This window comes from Carcharhinus amblyrhynchos, unplaced genomic scaffold (assembly GCF_965287045.1).
Source record: "Carcharhinus amblyrhynchos unplaced genomic scaffold, sCarAmb.v2.hapA scaffold_54, whole genome shotgun sequence".
NCBI lineage: Eukaryota > Metazoa > Chordata > Chondrichthyes > Carcharhiniformes > Carcharhinidae > Carcharhinus > Carcharhinus amblyrhynchos.
The window spans coordinates 756598-779695 of NW_027649795.1; the positions used below are offsets into that span (position 1 = coordinate 756598).

A 23098-nucleotide genomic window follows, 5' to 3' on the forward strand; every position below is an offset into this window, starting at 1 on the left:
TCTGCAGAGCGACATTGGCATCAAGAACTTGCAGCTCAGATAAGGGGTAAAGCGCCCTCCATATTACATGGCTAGCTTAGAGAAGTCCAGCTTTTCCCCAGCACCTTATTCTATTGCCCACTCCAAGCTAGATTTATGTCCTTGAATGATAAGAGATCAATAATTTCCCACCATGGATCATAAGCCTAGGTTCAAAGATAGAATCCAGTGGCTCATGCAACCTCCACTTCAGTCTCTAATGATACGGCTGCCGAGGCTCTGAATCCCAGATGAGGTACACACAGCTCAGCCCAACAGGCCAATTTACTCGTGTTCAATCACAGCGGGCACTACAAGAACCTAGCACTTTCCAGAAGGAGTGCGCAAGCAGCAGACACCGGCTAATTTAACACAGCGCTCAGGGACCTTGCGGTCTGCATGAACGAGTGTTAAATTCGGTGAGTGTCTGAAGTTATCTCCCGTAATACAGAGAAACTGCAGCCTGCCACACACGTCGCTCAACGCAAAAAAAAACACAAGACAGTGAAGGGACCAAATACAAAGCAGCAACTCGGAGCCAGAAACTGAGTGTGAAACACCTGGTATTTATTGTATAAGCTTTCAATACAAGAAAATGCATAACTGAAAAAAAAAGGAGAGAGTAAGTTTTCTATTACTGACAGAGGCGCAATATACTCCTGACTAGCACAAAGAACTTTTACTGTTTAAAACTAAAACACGAGCCCGATCTTCGGAAAGACAGTTTGACCACTGCTCACCGTGGATTGAAGTGAGCCCATATCTGGAACCGAGTTTTACTTTGTTAACTACTTCTAAAAAAAAAATAATAATTAGGGTGGGGTATCGCACCAAACGTCCCTTGCGCTATATCCCGCCGATGGATGCATCTGCACAACCCGAAGATGCGCACATATACCGGGGGAACCCGACTCTCTCACCACGGGACACTTATCATTCCTGTAAGAAACAACAGAAGAAAAAGCACACACGGACGTCAATTCAGGTTTCTTTTTAAAAGATGTGTAAGAGAAAGGCACGCGCCTCACCTTGAGATCACAGCCTGAATCGGCTGCCCTGAAACACGCAGTCATTTCACCCTGTCCTACATGAGCCATGTGGGTAATAGACTCGGAGACATTCAGTGGCTAATGCACAATGAACTGAGGTCCTCGGCCGCTGAAAGAAAACCTGTTTTGTATAAAAATAAAGGTTGATTGAGCGTGAGGTTCCGGTAGCACTCCAAGCACTTATCAACTTCAATAAGCGGTGCAGGCTGCAGGCAGCTTTCCTGGCCAATGATCTCCACATCACCTATTAACGCTGACCCTAGCGGAAGTTACCATTCCACAGATATCTCTCCAACACATGTCTAATGGGTCCCCATTCACGCGTCGACCCTGGGAGAGAATCTGAAGCCTGCTAAACAAAATGGATAGTCCCAGCCAACACTGATCCTAGTGTCAGCCCAGGTTACCACAGACACGTATATATACACACACACACACACACACATATATTTTGGAAAGGGGTAGAGTATTAAATCACAACTGAGAGCAGCTGCACCTTAGCGAATATGTCCCTCCTTCCCCCCAGCTGTGTCAAGGCCTACGTTCACAAAGGCCAAGATAGGCTAACCTAGGGTCCATTGGGTCAGTAGGGGTGTGGCTCTGGATTAATCCTCTTGAGGATTGAGGGGTTTAAGACAGGAGAGGAGCCTTGAAGCACCTTGTACATTAGCCACTGAGTATGTTCCGACTGAAGCAAAACCTGCAATGTCAGACACAGACCTGCAGTTTGAAAGAGGATGGAGCCTCACCTTCAGGTCAGAACATAGAGTATCGCGAACGGTCCAAGTAGGTATTCCCTGCGGTGCCCGGCACGTCATACGAAGATCTAGTGGACATTGCTGCCGCATTGACTTGTGTGTAATCAAACCCATATCCGGTGCTTGAGGCCGCCATGGGCATCCGTCGCAGAGGACTCCTATCCCTGTCGTAATAGGAAGGGGTTGGGGGCGGCACAGTGTGCCTCCCGTAGGGGTCTAACCCGCCAGGGACGCAATTGCTCATCGCGGTGCCTATAGGTGCGAGCTGAGTCTGCCGCCGATCAAAGTAGGGATCTCCCGTCGCCGCATACGGCTGTGCCGGATAGCTCTCGTAGGGATGAGCCATTCCGTACCGCTCGCTGTACACCGAACGCTCTCCGTACGCCGACATGGGCCGCATTGGGTAAGGTTGGGGGTAGTCGCAAGAGAATCCACCATCAAAACCGCCGCGATCTTTGGGACATTCTTTAGACCAGTGGCCCTCTTTACCGCACCGGAAACAGCTGTTTTTCTCGCCCATCCCAGGTTGTGTCCGAAGCCGGCTCCTCGACAGCTGGACATGGATCCGTTTGCCTTTGAAAACAAGACGCGAGAGAGTTTGCTCAATGACATTTTTTTTTTAAAATGTGGTCTCTTGCTGTGTGGTTCTGCCTAAACCCAATGCAAAAAGCAAGGGAGGGGGTGGGGAAAGTGGGGTAGGTTAGGGGAGCTCTGATTACAACTGCTACTAAAGGACATGACAATAGTCGCCACTTGGCGAGTCAAACATCTGAGGGACTGGGAATTGCAATTGGTGTTGGTTGGTGAAACAGAGAGAGACACCTACTCTATAAAATGAATTGTTGATGAGGCAGAACAGGGATTTCATACACGAGCTCTGTGACAAATGACTCGTTAGCTCTGCAAACACCAGGCTCAAGGAGGAAGAGGGGAAGTCACAAAGTACTGTAGGAATTAGAATTCCCCACAAAAATACGGCTGCTATTTCCTGAAGGCTACAGATCCGACTGATGGGGCATCTTGGCTGGCACCGCATTGATATAGAGTAAATGGCAGAACCCTTAAGAGTATTGATATATACAGCAGGAAACAGATCAGTTGGAGACTTGGGCAGAGAGATGGCAGATGGAGTTTAATCCAGACAAATGTGAGGTAATGCATTTTGGAAGGTCTAATATAGGTAGGAAATATAACAGCATTCACAGGCAAAGAGATCTGGGTGTACAGGTATAAGGTCACCAAAAGTGGCAACACAGGTGGAGAAGGTAGTCAAGAAAGCATAGCATGCTTGCCTTCAATGGCCAGGGCATTGAGTTTAAAAATTGGCAAGTTATTTTGCAGCTTTATAGAACCTTAGTTAGGCGGCACTTGGAATATAGTGTTCAATTCTGGTCACCACACTACAAGAAGGATGTGGAGGCTTTGGAGAGAGTATGGAAAAAATTTACCAGGGTGTGGCTGATATGGAGGGCATTAGCTATGAGGAGAGGTTGGATAAACTTGGTTTGTTGTCACTGGAACGATGGAGGTAATGGGGTGATCTGATGGAAGTCTACAAGATTATGGGAGGCATGGACAGAGTGGATAGTCAGAAGCTTTTTCCAAGGTGGAAGAGTCAATTACTGGGTGGCACAGGTTTAAGTTGTGAAGGGCAAGGTTTAAAGGAGATGTACAAGGCAGATTTTTTTTTACACAAGGGCGGGGGGTGCCTGGAACTTGTTGCTGGGGGAGGTAGTGGAAGTAGATATGATAGTATCTTTTAAGGGGACAAAAACATGAATAGAATGGGAATAGAAGGATATGGTCCCCAGAAGGGAAGGGGGTTTTAGTTCAGTTGGGCAGCATGGCCAGTGCAGGTTTGGAGGGCCAAAGGACCTGTTCCTGTGCTGTAAGTTTCTTTGTTCTTTGATCAAAGTCTTGCCTACCTCCCTGCCTCAGCTGATTGCTCCATACAGACGCCATTACGTAGTGCTCTGACAGAGGGGAAATCAAGCTGGCATATCTCCAGATGGATCAGGAAAAGTGACTTAACACAATCTTTTCATTGCTCCTTGGAAATGGAAGAGCATTTTTTAAAATCAAGATTCACTTCCCCACATTTTATGATCTAAGGCAAATTAATTTTGGTACTTTAATCCTTGGACTTTTCCATTAAACCTTGGAGAGTGAAGAGATATCACCTGATCAGGTGTCAAGCCAGAGCGTGAGAAAACCAAACGTGTCAGCAGAAAGGATGTGACTTTCAGCCTCCTCACATCACTTACCATCCAGAAATTCCCCGAGGTTCACACGGAGCATCAGCTTTCCGTAAACTGGAGAAGCAAGTTTCTAGAAGGAGCAAAATGGTGAGGCTTCCTCCCAGGAGACAGCAGTTTAGTCAGACTGCGCAGCTGAGTGGCTTCTCTCCCCCTCGGCATAGTTCTACAGACGACATCAAGCCGCAGGACCTTGGCTGAAAAGTGAAACAGGTTTCCAAAGGCCGACATCCAAAGTAGATGGGCAGAGAGGAGAATATTTGTCAGCAAGAGGCCAAAAACGCCGCTGCAGAAAACGCCAGGTTTTTGTGAAGCTTCAAGAGCAAGGTTGCAAGATCTTTCTGGCACATTCACATGAAAGAGCAGTTAGGAATTCTCAACTTTTGCTTGCAAACATGAGGGTGACCTTCTGCACCGACTAAGATGGTGTATGAAGAGTGTTACACAAGGCTAAAATGATAAACTTTGCTACTCTGTACTGTTATCAACACACCAAATCTGAGGTGACCAAGCTGCCAAGTATGCAAGCTTCAGAGGACAAGAGCTATTTTGAACTTTTGCGTCCACATTTACTTCCTGACGATGCTGATAACAACACATCCTATTATTCAACAGCGAGGCAACAAGAAGGCTCCCAGTCCCAGGAATTCTAAGCAGAGCAAACACTGAGCACAAGGAGGGTCATAAAATGCCTGCCGATCATAGGATGAACATGTATTAACACTGGGAACAACAATAAGAACATAAAAGAAAGGCAGGAGAGGAAAAGATGCAGAGGTTGGCTTTAGAACAAGTCAACCCTGACAATTTCTGGGCCACAAGGAGGACAGCTTTTGTTACTTCAAGGCTTGAAAAAAGACCAAATTCTACTTTTAAAAAAAATTCCAGAAATCAGTGACAGATTCAGGTTTTACCTTGTAAATGGGATATTGTCATGACTGGAGTTTCAGAATCACTGCAGTGCAGGAGACGACTATTTGGTCTATCAGGCCTGCATTGACAACAATCCCAGCCAGATCCTATCCCCGTAACCCCAAATATTCATCCTGTTCACCCCCCTGACACTAAGGGGCAATTTATCATGGTTAATCCCCCTGACCTGCACATCTTTCGGACTGTGGGAGGAAACCAGACCACCCAGAGGAAACCCACACAGACACAGGGAGAATGTGCAAATTCCACATAGACAGTGACCTGAGGCCAGAATTGAACCCGGGTCCCTGGTGCTGAGAGGTAACGGTGCTAACCACTGTGTCACCCTGAGCTCAGTAAGAAACATGGGCTAGGGAAATCAGGCCAGAGGGGGAGACACTATTCAATGCAAGGCCTTATTGAGAGCACAGCATGGCTTGAATTACCCCAGTAACCCACAACCATTACATCACTGCACAGAACAGCACTCACAAACTTACTGTGGAATAGCATTCTTGGTCAGCTCCTGGAGGGACAACAATTGACAGTGTACCCAGAACAGATGAAGAGCAAATGCCAACTGGGGACATACACAGCAGATGGACTACAAACCAAAGTGTAACAACAGCAAAATCAACGCAATATCATTTACAATTCCAATCCGACTGGCACACAATAAATTTCAGCAAACCAAAACCAAATACTTCTGAACTTCCATTTAAAACAAAGTGTCTCTCTAGCTCAATTATTGCAATTTAACCCAACAATACTTGAATTTGTCAGGTCTCTGGTCCATGGAGCTGGGATGCACACAGTTATTTGACAGTTTTCTGATTGAATTACCCTCTCTTTGCAATAATCGCTCACGTGGCCTCTTTCACTTGTAAGTCTAGCTGAAGGGCTATTTGTCTATGTTGGAGAACACTGTGGTGCCCAGTTTTGTCTGCACTGCTCCGTGGTGGGAATTTAAATAATTTACTGTCTCCATCTGTTTCAGTGAGTGAAGAACATACAGCTTACACTGGACATCCTGGGGAATCATCCTGGCCTTTCAGATATGCAAAGCTCAGTGACAAGAAAGATGCCTATCACGAGTTACACAGGTTTTTAATTTCAGTATCATTGCCTGACCACAGCTCTTTCTGTGTTAGGTCCACAGTAGCAACTTATGTGCAGTCAGACACTGCTGAAGCAACCCTGCACTCAGAATTACCTCGACGAAGCCCCCAATAAACCGAATAAACTTTGAGGTGAGCACCCCATCCGCACATCAATCAATAAGTGTGAAAGAAATTGCAGTGAATGGACCCATCGCTACTCATTTAAAGGAATCATCAGACCACCCCTCCCCATCCCCCTCCCCCTCCCTCCCCAACCCCCCAATTCTCCCCAACTCCAGGTCTCCCCAACAGTGCTCAAACAGACAGTCTTCACCTAGGAGTCGAATATGGGCAACTCTTCAACTACAGGAAAATAAAATCAAACTCAACCATCTTCAATGCGCAACAATGTGTTCCCTGTTGGTGGGGGAGAGGAGTTATTGGACAGTGAACAGCAGCTCACAGGTTTAACCCCTCTCCCCCCCCACCCTCACCCCTCGCCAGATTAATGACATTGATCATATTGCCTATCTGGCTAGACAGGCAATGACTTGATGCTGCAGGATTCAGTGTAACTGGTAACTTTACCCAGAACCCTAGTATCACAAACAACATCTGGAAACCCATAAATTTAGATGGGAGAAGAGACAAGGGAATCAGATGTTGCAAATATCAGATGCGCTTATCCTGAAAAGGAACGTTCTACTGTTTTACTGAACAAAAGTGAGGAGTGGCTGAAAAATGTGAAAAGAACATTAACTGCTCCCTCTGTTCCAGCCACGACAACTAGGCAGTCCTATGGGATGCTAAAGTAGAAATAGCAAGTGTCAGCATTGCAGTGGTGTCCTTGCCTGGTGTGGTCGGCACCCTTGCTGATTACCCACCCCCTACACTCCAGCAATTTCACCTTTAAACTCGGTGCCATCAAACCCTCGAATGGCTTCTATGGCATCCTCCTCCCGCTCCATGTGCACAAAGGCATAGTCCTTGACAATGTCGCACTCCATGACAGGCCCATACTCCTCAAACCTGGCCCGCAGCTCCTGGTTCGAGCATTCTGCAGCGATGTTGCTGACGTGTAGCTTCGTCGAGGTCTTCACCTTGCTTTTGCTGGCCTCGACGTTGATGGGCAGGCCATGCAGCTTGTGGTGGTGCAGGTTCTTGATTGCCTCATCTGCCGCCTCTTTGTCCTCCATGTGCACAAAGCCATAATTCTGGCAAACAAGAAACAATTATTTTATTTATTTCCTCAAACATGGATAGCTACAGTGAAATAATGTTTATTTATTAGTGACACAAGTAAGGCTTACATTAACACTGCAATGAAGTTACTGTGAAATTCCTAGTTGCCACACTCCAGCGCCTGTTCGGATCAAAGCACCCTAACCAGCACGTCTTTCAGAATGTGGGAGGAAACTGGAGCATCTGGAAGAAACCCATGTAGACACAGGGAGAACATGCAGACTCCATAAAGACAGTGACCCAAGCCAGGAACTAAATCTGGGTCCCCAGCACTGTGAGGTAGCAGTATGACGGGTGGCACAGTGGTCAGCACTGCCGCCTCACTGCGCCAGGACCTGGGTTCGATTCCTGGCTTGGGTCACTGTCTGTTTGGAGTTTACACATTCTCCCCATGTTTGCATGGGTTTCCTCCAGGTGCTCCAGTTTCCCCCCACAGTCCAAAGATATGCACACTAGGTGGACTGACCGTGTTAAATTCTCCTTCAGTGTACCCAAACAAGTGCTGGAGTGTGGAGACTCGGGGATTTTCACAATTACTTCATTGCAGTGTTAATGTAAGCCTACTTGTGACTAATAAATAAACTTTAGTTCACTAAGCACTGTGCCACTGCAATTCCTTACATGGACTTTTAAGCAACACCATTCAATACTTCTCCTGCACCTTCTCGTGCTCCATTTCAGCTTTGAGTTCCTCAAAAGCTTTGAGCTCTTTACCTCCATTCTATTGACCAATCTCCCAGATTACATGTAGGTGCTACAAGGCACCACAGAAGACTTAAAACTAAACACAAAGCCATCAATGTCCTGCCCACATTCAACCTCAAACTCCTGACAATGGATGTTTTCCACACACAGGAAGGGCAGTGGGGCTTTAGAGAGGGTGCGATGTCAGTTTACTGAGGTGATACTGACTGTAAGGAAACGTAACACCCAAGAGAAAGGTTACAAATTATGAAAAGATGGGATAGGATAGGTAGACAGTTAGTTGAGGAATCAAGAATATGGGAGGATATGGGAGGGATTGGAATGCCCTGCCTGCTGCAGTTGTAAATGCGCCTAGTTTGGGGGCGTTTAAGAGGTCTGTGGACAGGTTTATGGACGAAAAGGGATTGGTTTAGGTTAGTGGGTCATTGTTGTTGTTTTTTTTAACTGGTCGGTGCAACATCGTGGGCCGAAGGGCCTGTTCTGCGCTGTAATGTTCTATGTTCTATATTCCTGACAGTGGGAGAGTCCAGAAGCAGGGGTCACAGTCTGAGGATTCAGGGTAGACCGTTTAGGATGGAGATGAGGAGACATTTCTTCACCCAGTGAGCCTGTGGAATTCATTATCACAGGAAGTAGTTGATGCCAAAACATTGAATGTATGTAAGAGACGGCTGGATATAGCACTTGAGGTGAACAGAATCAAAAGTTATGGGGAGAAAGCAGGATTAGGCTGTTGAGTTGGGACGATCAGCCATGATAGTGATGAATGGCAGAGCAGGCTCGAAGGGTCAAATGGCCTCCTCCTGCTCCTAACTTCTATGTTTCTAATGAGAGTCACAAGTATTAAATGCAAGAACTCTACAACAAAGAGGAGAACTTGTTTACTCAGAGTTGTGAGGATGCTGAGAAATCCTTTCCAACATTAGTCATCAACATACTAACTGTTACCATCCAGAATCAGACAGCTGGATGAAGTTGAAAGGACATGGTGAGTAAATGCAGTTTGGAGTTCAGATTTAGGAAGTCACAGCTTTGCTTTTTCTTCAACCCATAAATTTCAAAAAGGAATGAACTAGCAAAGAGGAAATCATGCTAATTACCAGACCCCAACACATTTTGATGTTATTCTGAGCCAGTCTTGATCCACACCCTTGCTCTTGTCCCACTCAGTGCCCTGCAAATGTTCTCTCTTCAGGTGCTTATCCGATTTGCTTCTGATTGACTGTCTCCCTCCCCTTCACGCCTGTCGGTGATGAATTCCAAATATTAACGGCGTGCTGAGTAAAGCAATTTCCCTCGTGTCACCTATTTTACCAATTGCATTAGCTTCTCAATCATTTTACCGATGGGAAGTTTCTATTGATTTGATCCAGACATCTCGTGACTGCAAACTCTGTCAAATCTCCTTCAAGAACAATCCCACCTTCTCCTATTTTTTGCTGTAACCCAAATCATTTGCACCACGAACCACTCTCAACAACCTTTTGACTTCCTTGGGCACGATACTCGAGATGAGGCTGAAACTAGTGTTTTATAAAGCTCGATCATAACTTCCCATTTAGTTAACGGTCGTGTTAAAGAGGTGAGCGCTGCTCTTATATGAGTAGTGGCTGCAGGGTCTTTCACATCTGGGATTCCCAAACTGTGGGTTGTGGCCCTCAGAGTGAGGGTGGGAAGGGTAATCGAGGTCACAGTGGAGTGGGGATCTGACTGTCCTGGGAATGGCTGTGAAGCCTCTCACACGTGTGTTTTTTTTATTCATGGGCACTAACCAATCCAGTGTGTTAAGGCCTTGTATCACTGACAGTGACAGCCTGAAAATTGCAGGCGTTTTTGTGCCTATATCCTGCTCTTTGAACCCCCTACCATGCTTGATAACTCTCCACCCCGACACCCCAATCTTCATTCTGAGGTCATACTCAGTGTCAAGCACAGAAAACAAAGTTTAGGAAACACACTATGTTACCCAAGAGGGCAGATAGGGTCTCAATTTAAGGTCTAATTAAAATGACAAACTGCAGCAAGCACTCAGTCCTGTGTGTCTCAGCCTGGATTCTGTACTCAAATATAGAAATAGGAAGAAACCCTACAGTGTAGGAGTCCATTTGGCCCATCGAGTCGACACCAACAATCCCACCCAAGCCCTAACCCCCGCAACCCCTCATATTTACCCCACTAATCCCTTAACCTATGCATCCGGGACACTAAGGGGCAATTTAGCATGGCCAATCCACCTAATCTGCACATGTTTGGAGTGTGGGAGGAAATCGGAGCACCCGGAGGAAACCCATGCAGTCACAGGGAGAACTGCCTGTGTGGAGTTTGCACGTTCTCCCTGTGTCTGCCTGTGTTTCCTCTGGGTGTTCTGGTTTCCTCCCACAGTCAAAAAAAGACATGCTGATTAGGTGCACTGGCCGTGCTAAATTCTCCCTCAGTGTACCTGAACAGGTGCCAAAGTGTGGCAACTAGGGGGGTTTTCATTGCAGTGTCAATGCAAGCCTACTTGTGACAAATAAGTAAGCTTTGTAGAATGTGCAGACTCCACACAGAGTGACCCAAGCCAGGAATCGAACACAAGTGTCTGGTGCTGTGAGGCAGCAGTGCTAACCCACTGTGCCACCGTGTTCCCCCTATCTAGAATAGAATTCAAGCACACCATCAATTAGAGTTAGATACACCTAAAAAGCTCATAGGCGATGGGAAACCCAAAGTCCTCCTCCTTCAAACAGAGGCTGACATTCACACAGTGGTGGATGATTTACCAGCCACTTTTAAACACGTTATAGCCCATTTCAAAATATAGTCACTGCTAAAATATAGCAAACATGGCAGCTGATTTGTGCACAGCAAGCTCCCACACCAGCAATGAGATAACAATCAAATATGCTTGAGAAGCTGATAACAAAATAAAAAGTCCCCTTTGCTCTTTTAGGACCGAGGAATCTTCTGCGTGAACCTAAGGGTGCAAACAGGAGCACAGCCTAACGGCTCATCCAAAAGATGGCTTTACATTCATCTGGCGGGGCAGACAGGGGGCTCGATGTCTAATTGGAAAGACAGCACCTCCAACAGTGCTGCAACCCCTCGATACTGGTGCTAAGGTGCCAACGACACTGCTGACAGCGCTGCACACCTCAGTACTGGCACTGAGGTGGTGCTGGACACGCTTCACAGTGCTGCAACCCCTCGGTACTGGCACTGTGGTGGTTTGGGCACGCCTGACAAAGCGCCAAACCTTCAGTACTGACATGAAAGTGTCAACAACACTGTTGACGTACAGCACTTCCTCGGTACTGACACTGGAGCACCAACCTAGGTTTTTCTGAAGTCTCTGAGTTGGGGAACCTGCAACCTTGGCACTTGTCCAAAACAAAATTCTAAACACACTGGATGAATGTTCTTGATGGGCGATGCAAAAAGGTTACTCCACATGGGGTTTTTCCCCCACGTATTCTGCACTGAAGACAGTCCTGAGAACATTGCTGAACTAAGATTATACCTAATTTCTCTCTTCAGAATGGGAGCACTTAATAGAAAAAGGTCTCTTCCTTCCCACTCACCACTGAGAGACATCCCCTGACTGATGCCACCAACTCCCATGGTTCACATCCAGAAAGGGACAATTCAGTTAGATTTAGTATTATTATGGAAAAGCTTAAAGTTTATTTACTAGTGTCACACGCAGGCTGACATTAACATGCAATGAAGTTACTGTGAAAATCCCCTAGTCACCACACTCTGGCACCTGTCCGGATACACTGAGGGAGAATTTAGCACCTAACCAACACATCTTTCAAACTGCGGGAGGAAACCGGAGCACCTGGAGTAAACCCAAGCAGACATGGGGAGAAAGTGCAGATTCCACACAGACAGTGACCCAAGCTGGGAATCGAACCCAGGTCCCCGGCACTGAGGCAGCAGTGCTAACCCACTGTGCCACCCCATGCCAAAGAATAGGAGATCAATCAAGAGTAAATGTTTTAAACTAGAGGGGGGCAAATCCTACAAAACTGAGATGTGACTTGGCTGAGGTGGGCTGCTGAAGGACAAATCTGTGGTAAACCAGTGGGAAGCAATAACATGCAAATCTTTAAGGTTCAATGCAGATATGTTTCCCCTCTAAAAATAAGAATGGTACTGCCAAATCTAGACTCCCATGGTTAGCTAGAAAAATACAGGGGAAGATTAAACAAAAAAAACAAAGCTTGCGATAGTTACAAAAAACTCAACACTGCAGATAGCCGAGACGAAATAGAAAGTACAGGGATATGGGCGGCATGGTAGCATAATGGTTAGCACTGCTGCCTCACAGCACCAGGGACCTAGGTTCAATTCCTGGCTTGGGTCACTGTCTGCGTGGGTTTCCACCCACAGACCAAAGACGTGCAGGTTAGGTGGACTGGCCATGCTATATTGCTCCTTATTGTCCAAAGATCTGTAGGTAAGTGGATTGGCCGATCTAAATTGACCCGAGTGCGAGGGGTATTAGCAGGGTAAATATGTGACGTTGTGGGAGTAGGGGTTGGTGCAGACTCAATGGGCTGAATGGTCTCCTTCTGCACTGTAGGCACTCTATGAAATAGCAGCTCCTCGGAGGATTACTTTTCAATCTTCACTGGACATAGGCGATGAGCCAGAGGATTGCGAGTGTGGTTTGTTGTTTATAAAAAATACAAAGTAATTTCCAAACAATTATAGGCCAGTTAGTCTTACTTCAGTGGCGAACAAATTGTTGGAATCAATCTTGAGAGATCGGATAATCTGTCACTTAGAAAGACATGGATGAATCAGTAGTCAGCATGGCCTTGTTAAGGGAAGATCATGCTGAACAAATCTGACTGACTTCTTTGAGGAAGTGACAAAGAGGATCAATGAGGGTAGCGCAGTGGATGTTGTCAACACTGATTTTAATAAGATATTTTGGTATCATTCATTTTGGTAGGACAAATTTGAATATGGATTACAGCGTCAACGGCAGGGTTCTGAGGAATCTGGAGGGAGAGAGAGATCTTGAGGTTCATATCCACAGATCTCTGAAGGTTGCCACTCAAGCTGATAGAGCTGTGAAGAAGGCTTATAGCGTGTTAGCATTTATTAACAGGGGATTTGAGTTTAAGAGTCGTGGGGTTATGTTGCAACTATACCGGACCTTGGTGAGACCACATTTGGAATATGTGTGCAGTTCTGGTCACCTCACTATAAGGATGTGGAAGCATTGGAGATAGTGCATAGGAGATGTATCAGGATGCTGCCTGGTTTGGAGGGTAGGTCTTATGAGGAAAGGTTGAAGGAGCTGGGGCTTTTCTCTTTAGAGCGGAGGAGGATGAGAAGCAACTTAATAGAGGTTTATAAGACCATGAGGGGGATAGCTAGTCTGGACGTTCAGAGACTATTTCGTCAGGTGGATGTAGCTGTTACTAGGGGGCATAACTATAAGGTTCATGGTGGGAGATAATAGGAGGGATGTCCAAGGTAGATTCTTCACTCAGAGAGTGGTTGGGGTGTGGAATGGACTGCCTGCTGTGATAGTGGAATCGGACACTTTAGGAGCTTTCAAGCGGTTATTGGATACGCACATGGAGCACTCCAGAGTGATAGGGAGTGGAATAGCTTGGCACTACATCAAGGGCTGAAGGGCCTGTACTTGCTGTACTGTTCTATGTATTTGACAAGATCTTACTTGGCAGAGCGGTCAAAAGACGTAAAAGCAGGCTACAAGGTAATGTGGCGAATTGGATCCAAAGTTGGTTAATAAGAGGAAACAGAGGGTAATGGTTGCTGGCCGCCCTTGCCAATGGAAAGCTATTTCAAGTGGGTTGGGTGTTGAGACCCCTGCTCTTTGTTTCCTATATTAATGATTTGGAATTGAACGTGGGGGGACACGTTTTGGAAATTTGCAGACGACACAAAATTGGCCATGTTGTGGATGGTATTGAGGATAGCTGTAAGTTCCAAAATGATTTAGACAGATTGGTGGAGTGGACAAGCAACTTGCAGATGGAATTCAATTCTCATAAGTGTGAGGTGATACATTGAGGGAGGTCAAACGATAAAAGGGAATACACAATAAATGGAAATATATTGAGAGAGGTAGAGTCATAGAGGTTTACAGCTTGGAAACAGACCCTTCGGCCCAACTTGTCTATGCTGCCTTTTTTTTTAAAACCCCTAAGCTAATCCCAGTTGTCCGCATTTGGCCCATATCCCTCTATACCCATCATACGCATGTAACTATCTAAACACTTCTTAAAAGACAAAAATTGTACCTGCCTCTACTACTACCTCTGGCAGCTTGTTTCAGGCACTCACCATCCTCTGTGTGAAAAAATTGCCCCTTTGGACCCTTTTCTATCTTTCCCCTCTCACCTTAAACCTATGCCCTCTAGTTTTAGACTCCCCTACCTTTGGGAAAAAATAGTGACTTTCTAGCTGATCTACGTCCTTTATTATTTTACAGACCTCCATGAGGTCACCCTCAGCCTTCTATGCTCTGGAGAAAAAAGGCCCAGTCTATCCAGCCTCTCCTTATAACTCAAACCATCAAATCCCGGTAGATGAAGTGAGAGATCTTGACTTGCAAGTGCACAGGGGTCCTAAAAGTAGCTGTATAATAGATAAGGTTGTAAAGGCATATGGAATGCACTCCTTCATTGACAGAAGTATAGATCACAAAAGTAGGGATGTAATGATAAAACTGTTTAAGGTATCGGTGAGGCCACAACTGGAGTATTGTGTGCAGTTCTCGCCACCACATTACAGGAAGGACATAACTGTACTGGGGAATCTGCAGAGGAGATTTGCTAGAATGTTGCCAAGGCTTGGAGAATTGTAGCTATGAAGGGGGACTGGAGAAGTTGGGATTGATTCCTTGAAACAGAGAAGGTTGACATGACTGAGGTGTACAAAATTATGAAGTTTGGAAATAGAGGAATCTGTTTCCCTTGGGAGAGCTCAAAAACCAGTGGTCATAAATTCAAACTAAGTGGGCAGACGGATTACGAGGAAAATCTTTTGTTTTAAATGCAGATGATGGTGGGCATCTGGAACTTGAAAGTTTATTTATTAGTGTCACTAGTAGGCTTACATTAACAGTGCATTCAAGTTACTGTGAAAATTCCCTAGTCACCGCACTCGGCATCGGTTCGAGTATAGAGGGAGAATTTCGCATAGAATCATAAAATCCTACAGTGCAGAAAGAGGCCATTTGGCCCATCGAGTCTGCACTGACAACAATCCCACCCAGGCCATATCCCCATAATCTCATGCATTTAACCTATTAATCCCCCAGACACTCTGAGGAGGGGGGTTGTTGGTAGTGGTGGTGCAATTTAGCACGGTCAATCCACTAACCCGCACATTTTCGGACTGTGGGAGGAAACTGGAGCACAGAGGAAACCCACACAGATATGGGAAGAATGTTCAAACTCCACGCAATGACCCAAGACGGGATTCCAACCCAGGTCCTTGCCGCTGCGAGACAGCAGTGCTAACCACTGTGCCACCACCGACGACTAATGTACCTAACCAGCATGTCATTCGAACTGTGGGAAGAAACCTACGCAGATATGGGAAGAACATGCGGACTCCAAACAGACAGTGACCCAAACCGAGAATCGAACCCGGGTCTCTGCTGCTGAGAGGCAGCAGCAATAGCTTCACAGTGACATGGCAGTACACTGGTTAGCACTGCTGCCTCACAGCACCAAGGATCTGGGTTCAATTCCCAGCTCAGGTCACTGTCTGTGTGCAGTCTGCACGTTCTCCCCATGTTTGCGTGGGTTTCCTCCAGGTGCTCCAGTTTCCTCCCACAGTCTGAAAGACGTGCTGGTTAGGTGATTTGGCCATGCTAAATTCTCCCTCAGTGTACCCGAATAGGCACTGGGGTGTGGTGACTAGGGGAATTTCACAGTAACTTCATTGCAATGTTAATGTAAGCCTTATTTGTGACTAATAAGTAAACTTTTAAAACTTTGGATTTGCACCTTAAGTACTGTAAGCTACAGGACTATGGGCCATGTGGAGAAAGATGGGATTACAATGGGACATCTGAGTGGCTTTGGGTCAGCATGGACAAGACGGGCCGAATACCCATCTTCTATGGGATGCTCAGTTTCCTCCCACAGTCTGAAAGACATGCTGGTTAGGTGCTAAATTCTCCCTCAGTGTAATCCAAACAGGATTGTGGCGACTGGGGGAATTTCACAATAACCTCACTGCGGTGTTAATGTAAGCCTAACTTGTGACACTGATGAATAAACATTACAAACTTTGTAGCTGCACCGTAAATGGTGTAAGCTCCAGGGCCATGCGGGATTACAATGGGACATCTGTGTGTCTTTCGGCCAGCATAGGCAAGATGGGCTGAATATCTCCCTTTGCTGGGTCACGTCCATGGTTTTGGGTTGGGGGAGGGGGAAACGGATTCAGTGTAACACCCCCACCATCAATTCGGTCCGTCCCCCAACACCTTCCCTCCGGGCCTCACTGGAAAGTACATTTTTAAAACCTGTCCCACTGCTCTCAGCCTGCAGCCGAGACATTGGGCACCAACTGCAGTAAGTTAAAGCCCAGCTTGTTTGTTTATTTATTTATCCGCTTCACCGACTCTCTCCCACCTTGATGATGTCGCACTCGGTCAGTTTGCCGTACTTCTCGAATAACTCCTTAATCTCTTGCTTCGTCGCGATGCGCGGCAGATTCCCGATAAATATTTTCACCATTTTTCCCCCTCCCTCGAGGAAAAAGGATAATTTGAGCGCTTTTTTAAAACAAGGATTAAAAACCACCACCTTTATTCCTCCCTCCCGCCCAACCGCTCTCCACAAAATGGCGTCCGCTGCGTACTGGCTCCCTTCAAACATCCCGCCCACCGCCGCGCTCCCATTGGTCATTGCTTCCATCAGACCCCCTGTTCCTATTGGACAACCGGCCTATCAGTCATCCGGATCCGCTTCATCTCATTGGGTCCTCTCCAGATCATCGTACTTCTAATTGGGTTGAGCCCCCGTCAATCAGCGTTCTTAGTCCCCGCCCATGGCTAGGAGTGCCGCCCTCCTGGCCCCGCCCACGCAGAGGAGCGCCCTCTAAGGCTAAACAAAGGAATCATAGAAATCATAGAATCATAGCGTGCAGAAAGAGGCTCTTCGTGCCGTCGAGTCTGCACTAACCACAATCCCACCCAGGCCCTACCCCCACATGTCTACACATCTTACCCACTAATCTCTCTAACCTCCCCATCTCAGGTCACTAAGGCGCAATTTTAGTATGGCCAATCAACCTAAACCGCACATCTTTGGACTGTGGGAGGAAACCGAAGAACCTAGAGGAAACCCACGCAGACACGAGGAGAATGTGCAAACTCCACACAGTCAGTGACCCAAGCCGGGAATCAAACCTGGGTCCCTGGAGCTGTGAAGCAGCAGTGCTAACCTACTGTGCTACCGTGCCGCCACACTTCAATTTGCTCAGGGAGAATTTGCATTCACGTAGCGCCTTTCCTCAAATATTCAACAATTTAAACTGCTCAGAGAAAACCTGCACTGAGATAGCACCTTTCATCAAATGTTCAACAATTTACTGCTAAGGAGAACTTGCATTCACATAGCACCTTTCACCAAATGTTCAACAATTTAAACTGCTTAGGGAAAACTTGCATTGAGATAGCGCATTTCATCAAATATTGAACAATTTAAACTGCTCAGGAGAACTTGCATTGATATAGCGCCTTCCGTCAAATGTTAAAATTTAAACTGCTCAGGGAAAACTTATATTGAGATAGCACCTTTCCTCAAATGTTGAACAAAGGAATAACTTCAACTTGCTCGGGGAAAATGTGCATTGATATAGTGCCTTTCACCAAATGTTGAACAATTTAAGCTGCCCAGATAGAACTTGCATTGAGAGAGTGACTGCCCTCAAATGTTAAACAATTTAAACTGCTCAAGGAGAAATTGCATTGATAATCTCTGTTCTCAGGAGAGGCTGGATAGACTGGGACTTTTTTCTCTGGAGCGTAGGAGACTGTGAGGTGATCTTATAGAGGTCTATAAAATAGTGATCAGCACAAATCAGCTAGATAGTCAATATCTTTTCCCAAAGGTTGGGGAATCTAAAACTATAGGGCATAGATTTAAGGTGAGAGGGAGAGATACAAAAGTGTCCAGAGGGGCAATTTTTTCCCCACAGAGGTTAGTAAGTGTCTGGAATGAGCTGCCAGAGATAGTAGTAGAGGAGGTGCAATTTTGTCTTTTAAAAAGCATTTAGACAGTTACATGGATAAGATGGGTATAGAGGGATATGGGTCAAACGCAGGCAATTGGGACGAGCTTAGGGGATAAATAAAAAAGGTGCGGCATGGACAAGTTGGGCTGAAGGGCCTGTTTCCAAGCTGTAAGTCTCTATGACTCTCTAACATAGTGCCTTTTAATCAAATGTTGAACAATTTGAACTGCTCAGGGAAGCTTGCATCGTGATAATGCCTTTCATCATGATCACCCACACCTCCACAACCACCCTGACAAAAAGGGGCTTTGCCAACTAAACACTTTTTTATGGAACTGTATTCACTCCAGTTACACAAAATTATGAAGGACATAGATTGATAGAAATGAAGGCACTTTTTCCCTTAGTAGACGGCCAGCACAGACACAATGGTCTGAAGGGCCTCTATTTGTGCTGTATAACTCTATGTGTTGTGTACATGATCAATCAATTTGCACACAGTAAGCTCATTTGAACAGCAATGTGACAACAGCATAAAGGAGAACATGCTCCTGTCTACATCAATGGGGACAAAGTAGAAAGAGTCAAGAGCCTCAAGGATTTAGGTGTTCAGATCGCCAACAACCTGTCCTGGTCCCTCCCCCCATGCTGACACTATAGTTAAGAAAACCCCACCGACGCCTCTACTTTCTCAGAAGGCTAAGGAAATTTGGCATGTCAGCTATGACTCTCACCAACTTTTATAGATGCACCATAGAAAGCATTCTTTCTGGTTGTATCACAGCTTGGTATGGGCTCCTGCTCTGTCCAAGACCACAAGGAACTACAAAAGGTTGTGAATGTAGCCCAATCCATCACACAAACCAGCCTCCCATCCACTGACTCTGTTTACACTTACCGCTGCCTTGGGAAAAGCAGCCAGCATAATCAAGGAACCACACACTCTGGATACATTCTCTTCCATCTTCTTCCATCAGGAAAGGGATACAAAAGTCTGAGGACAAATACCAAACAATTCAAGAACAGCTTCTTCCTTGCTGCTGTCAGACTTTTGAATGAACCTACCTTCCATTAAGTTGATCTTTCTCTACACTCTAGCTATGACTGTAACACTACATTCTGACCCGCTCCTTTCCTTCTCTATGAACGGTATGCTTTGTCTGTATAATGCGCAAGAAACAATACTTTTCATTGCATCCCAATACGTGACAATAATAAATCACATCAAATCAGAAAGCTCCTATAAACAGCACTATGATATCGAGCTATGTGTGGTAACGCTGATCAAATATTGGCGCCAGGATATCGGGAGATATCTCTCCTGCTGTTCTTCCAAAGTAGTTTAAAGTTTATTTATTAGTCACAAGTGGCTTACATTAACACTGCAATGAAGTTACTGTGAAAATCTTCTAGTTGCCACTCAGGCTACAGATCTTTGGACACAAAGGGGCAACTTAGCATGGCCATTCCACCTAACTGGCATATCTTTGGACTGTGGGAGAAACCCACGCAAACACGAGGAGAATTTGCAAACTCCAAACAGTCACCTCGCATATCTTTGGACACTAAGGGACAAATTAGCATGGCCAATCCACCTAACCTGCATATCTATGGACACTAAGGGGCAATTTAGCAAGGCCAATCCACCTAACCTGCACATCTTTGGATACTAAGGGACAATTTAGCATGGCCAATCCACCTAATTGGCCGGAATTGAACCTGGGGTCCCTGGCGCTGTGAGAATCATAGAATAGAACCCCTACAGTGCGGAAAGAGGATTTATGCCTCACTGTGCCTGCACCAACAACAGTCCGAACTAGGCCCTTTCCCCGTAACATTGTGTATTTACCCTGCTAATTTCCCTGACACTAAGGGTCAATTTAGCATGGCCAATCCACCTAACCAGCACATCTTTGGACTTGGGAAGAAATCGGAGCACCCAGAGGAAACCCACGCAGACACAGGGAGAATGTGCATGCTCCACACAGTCAGCCACCCAAGGTCAGAATCGAACCTGAGTCCCTAGCACTGTGAGGCAGCAGTGCTAACCACTGTGCTATCTAGGAATATATTTAATCACAGTTGGCAAGCCTCTTCCTCTTTCTTATGTTCGAGTTAGGCTTTAGCAACTGCAAGTACATGTCAGTTCAAAGGTCATAATTTGCATTTAATTATCATGATATTCTGAACTACAAAATATGGGATTTTATATATTTTTCCTTGTACAGTGGATTTCAGGTATTGAACATTAGAAATATTAGACCGTGTCTTTGGTAAGCAAAGAGATAACTGCTGGTATATGAAATGTTTGCATTGATTAGGATTGGCGTAAATAAAGGTTGCCACATCATGATTAGGGATAACAGAGGGTAAAAAGATATAACCATTCAGAATGGAAGTGGGCAGCATGGCTGCACAGGGCTGCCTCACAATGCCAGGGACCTGGGTTCAATTCCCAGCTGGGGTCACTGTCTGTGTGGAGTTTGCACGTTCTCCCCATGTCTGCATGGGTTTCCTCCAGCTGCTCCCCTGTCCAAAGATGTGCAGGTTAGATGGATTGTCCATCTTAAATTGTCCCTTACTGTCCAAAGCTATGCGGGTTATGTGGATTGGTCATACTAAATTGCTCCTCAGTGTCCAAAGATGTGTGGGTTAGATGGATTGGCCATGTTAAATTGTCCCTCAGTGTCCAAAGATGTGTGGGTTAGGTGGATTGGCTATGTTAAATTGTCCCTTAGAGTCCAAAGATGTGTGGGTTAGGTGGATTGGCCGTGCTAAATTGCTTCTTAGTGTCAGGGGGACTAGATAGGCTAAATGCATGGGTTATGGGAATAGGGTCTGGCTGGAATTATAGTCGGTGCAGACTCGATGGGCCAAATGGCATCCTTCTGTACAGTAGGAATTCTGCGACGATTGTATAATTAAATGGAACTTACAAGAGTTTAAAATGATTGCACATGTCTGCGAAAATGTATAGTTTAACAATGAGACAGGCAAAGGATATTAAGAATGATTAGGCTATTTGCATTTTTGATTGTACTACTAAACTCTGATTGTAATTGTATTGACAAAGGCCAATTTAGACTTCAAATTATTTGCATTCTTAGGCTTTGTTAATTGTAGTTTGAGATGTAGCTATTGATTGGATAGCCAATTTACATAATGATGTAATGATGATCTTTTAATATAGCTGAAAAATATATTAATCATAGAGGTTTACAGCATGGAAACAGGCCCTTCGGCCCAATTAATCACTATGACATGTCCAGTTGAGTCTCTGCGCCATCTTCTGTTTTTTCAGGAGGTCAAGAATGGCGCACGTTTGCAGGAGTGCAACATGCGGGGCGGCACGGTGGCACAGCGGTTAGTGCTGTTGCCTCACAGCGCCAGGGAGCCGGGTTTGATTCCCAACTTGGGTCACTGTCTGTGTGGAGTCTGCACATTCTCCCCGTGTCTGTGTGGGTTTCCTCCCACAGTCCAAAAGATGTGCGGGTTAGGTGCTAAATTCTCCCTCTGAGTCCCCGAACAGGCACCGGAGTGTGGCAACTAGGGGATTTTCAGAGTAACTTCATTGCAGTGTTAATGTAAGCCTTACTTGTGGCACTTTTAAAAATGTTCTAGCAAAGGAGAGTTTGATCTGTAGTTCTAATCACCTCCACGAGGTGGGAAAGGGGCTAGGACCGTGTGGGCCACAGAGATGGGCTGAATGGACTGCACCACTCAGTGTTTAGGTCCATATGTGCGTGATAGTATATCCAATGTTCCCAGGCATGCAGACAGACTTGGAAAGATTGTAATGATTGACCCAAACAGGCGCTGGAGTGTGGTGGCTAGAGGAATTTCACAGTGACTTCATTGCAGTGTCAATGTTAGCCTTACTTGTCTCTAATAAATAAACTTTACTTTTTACAAACCTCTTAGATAAATGGAGTAAAAACATATCCAATGCCAGCCTCATCCTAATGGCCACCTCCATGTGTGATTACATCAAACTGTGCTTGGACCCTCAGTACACAAATACCAAGTGTCACGATGTGTTTTATTTTGTTTATTTTACTTTATATTCATTATTTTATCTTATATTTTTAATAATATCATTATTTTCACATTGCAGGACACTCCAAGCACTTGGATCATGTCTTACCAACTACCCTTGTGAAAAAGCTTATGCAGAAAAGCACCATTGACCACAAGTCCAGCTCAGCCCAAGGCCCCAAGAAACTACCAAAGTGAACGTAGCCCAATCTATCACACAACCAGCCTCCCAACCATTGACTCTGTCTACACTTCCCGCTGCCTCGGGAAAAGCAGCCAGCATAATCAAACACCCCATGACTCCAGATATTCTCTCTTCCACCTTCTTCTGTCGGGAAGAAGGTACAAAAGTCTGAGGTTATGTATCAACCGACTCAAGAGCAGCTTCTTCCCTGCTGCTGTCAGACTTTTGAATGGACCTACCTAGCATTAAGTTGATCTCTCTCTCTGCACCCTAGCTATGAGTGTAACACTACATTCTGCACTGTCTTGTCTCTTTCTCTATGAACGGTATGTTTTGTCTGTATAGCACGCAAAAAAAAGTACTTTTCACTGTATGCTAATACATTTGACAATAAATCAAATCAAATCATGATGTGGAGTTGCCAGTGTTAAACTGGGGGAAGCATGTAAGTAGTCTCACAACACCAGGTTTATTTGGTAGCACGAGCTTTCGGAGCGCTGCTCCTTCATCAGTCCACCCTCACTCTGCCCACCTGATGAAGGAGCGGCACTCCGAAAGCTCGTGCTACCAAACAAAACTGTTGGACTTTAACTAGGTATTTGAGACTACTTATCAAGTC

At 45.6% G+C, this 23098-nt stretch overlaps 1 protein-coding gene across 10 annotated transcripts in view; it reads right to left on the reverse strand.

The window, feature by feature from the left end:
- LOC145337637 (RNA-binding protein 4-like) overlaps positions 1-23098 on the reverse strand; it is a 104298-nt gene that overhangs the window by 71670 nt on the left and 9530 nt on the right. For 2 of the 10 annotated variants that reach the window (XR_013885376.1, XR_013885377.1), the window contains exons 1-3: positions 16655-16874; positions 7000-7306; positions 1047-2398 (exon numbers count right to left, since the gene is read on the reverse strand). Coding sequence is in view for 6 of the 10 variants with exons in the window: in XM_080182447.1 (XP_080038573.1) it covers positions 1824-2398; positions 7000-7306; positions 16655-16759 (987 nt within the window). In the remaining 4 variants the exon portion in view is untranslated. Of the gene's footprint in view, positions 1-563; positions 2399-6999; positions 7307-16654; positions 16875-23098 lie in introns of those variants that run through there. The other 8 variants (XR_013885378.1, XM_080182447.1, XM_080182446.1 and 5 more) reach the window with 8 other exon arrangements.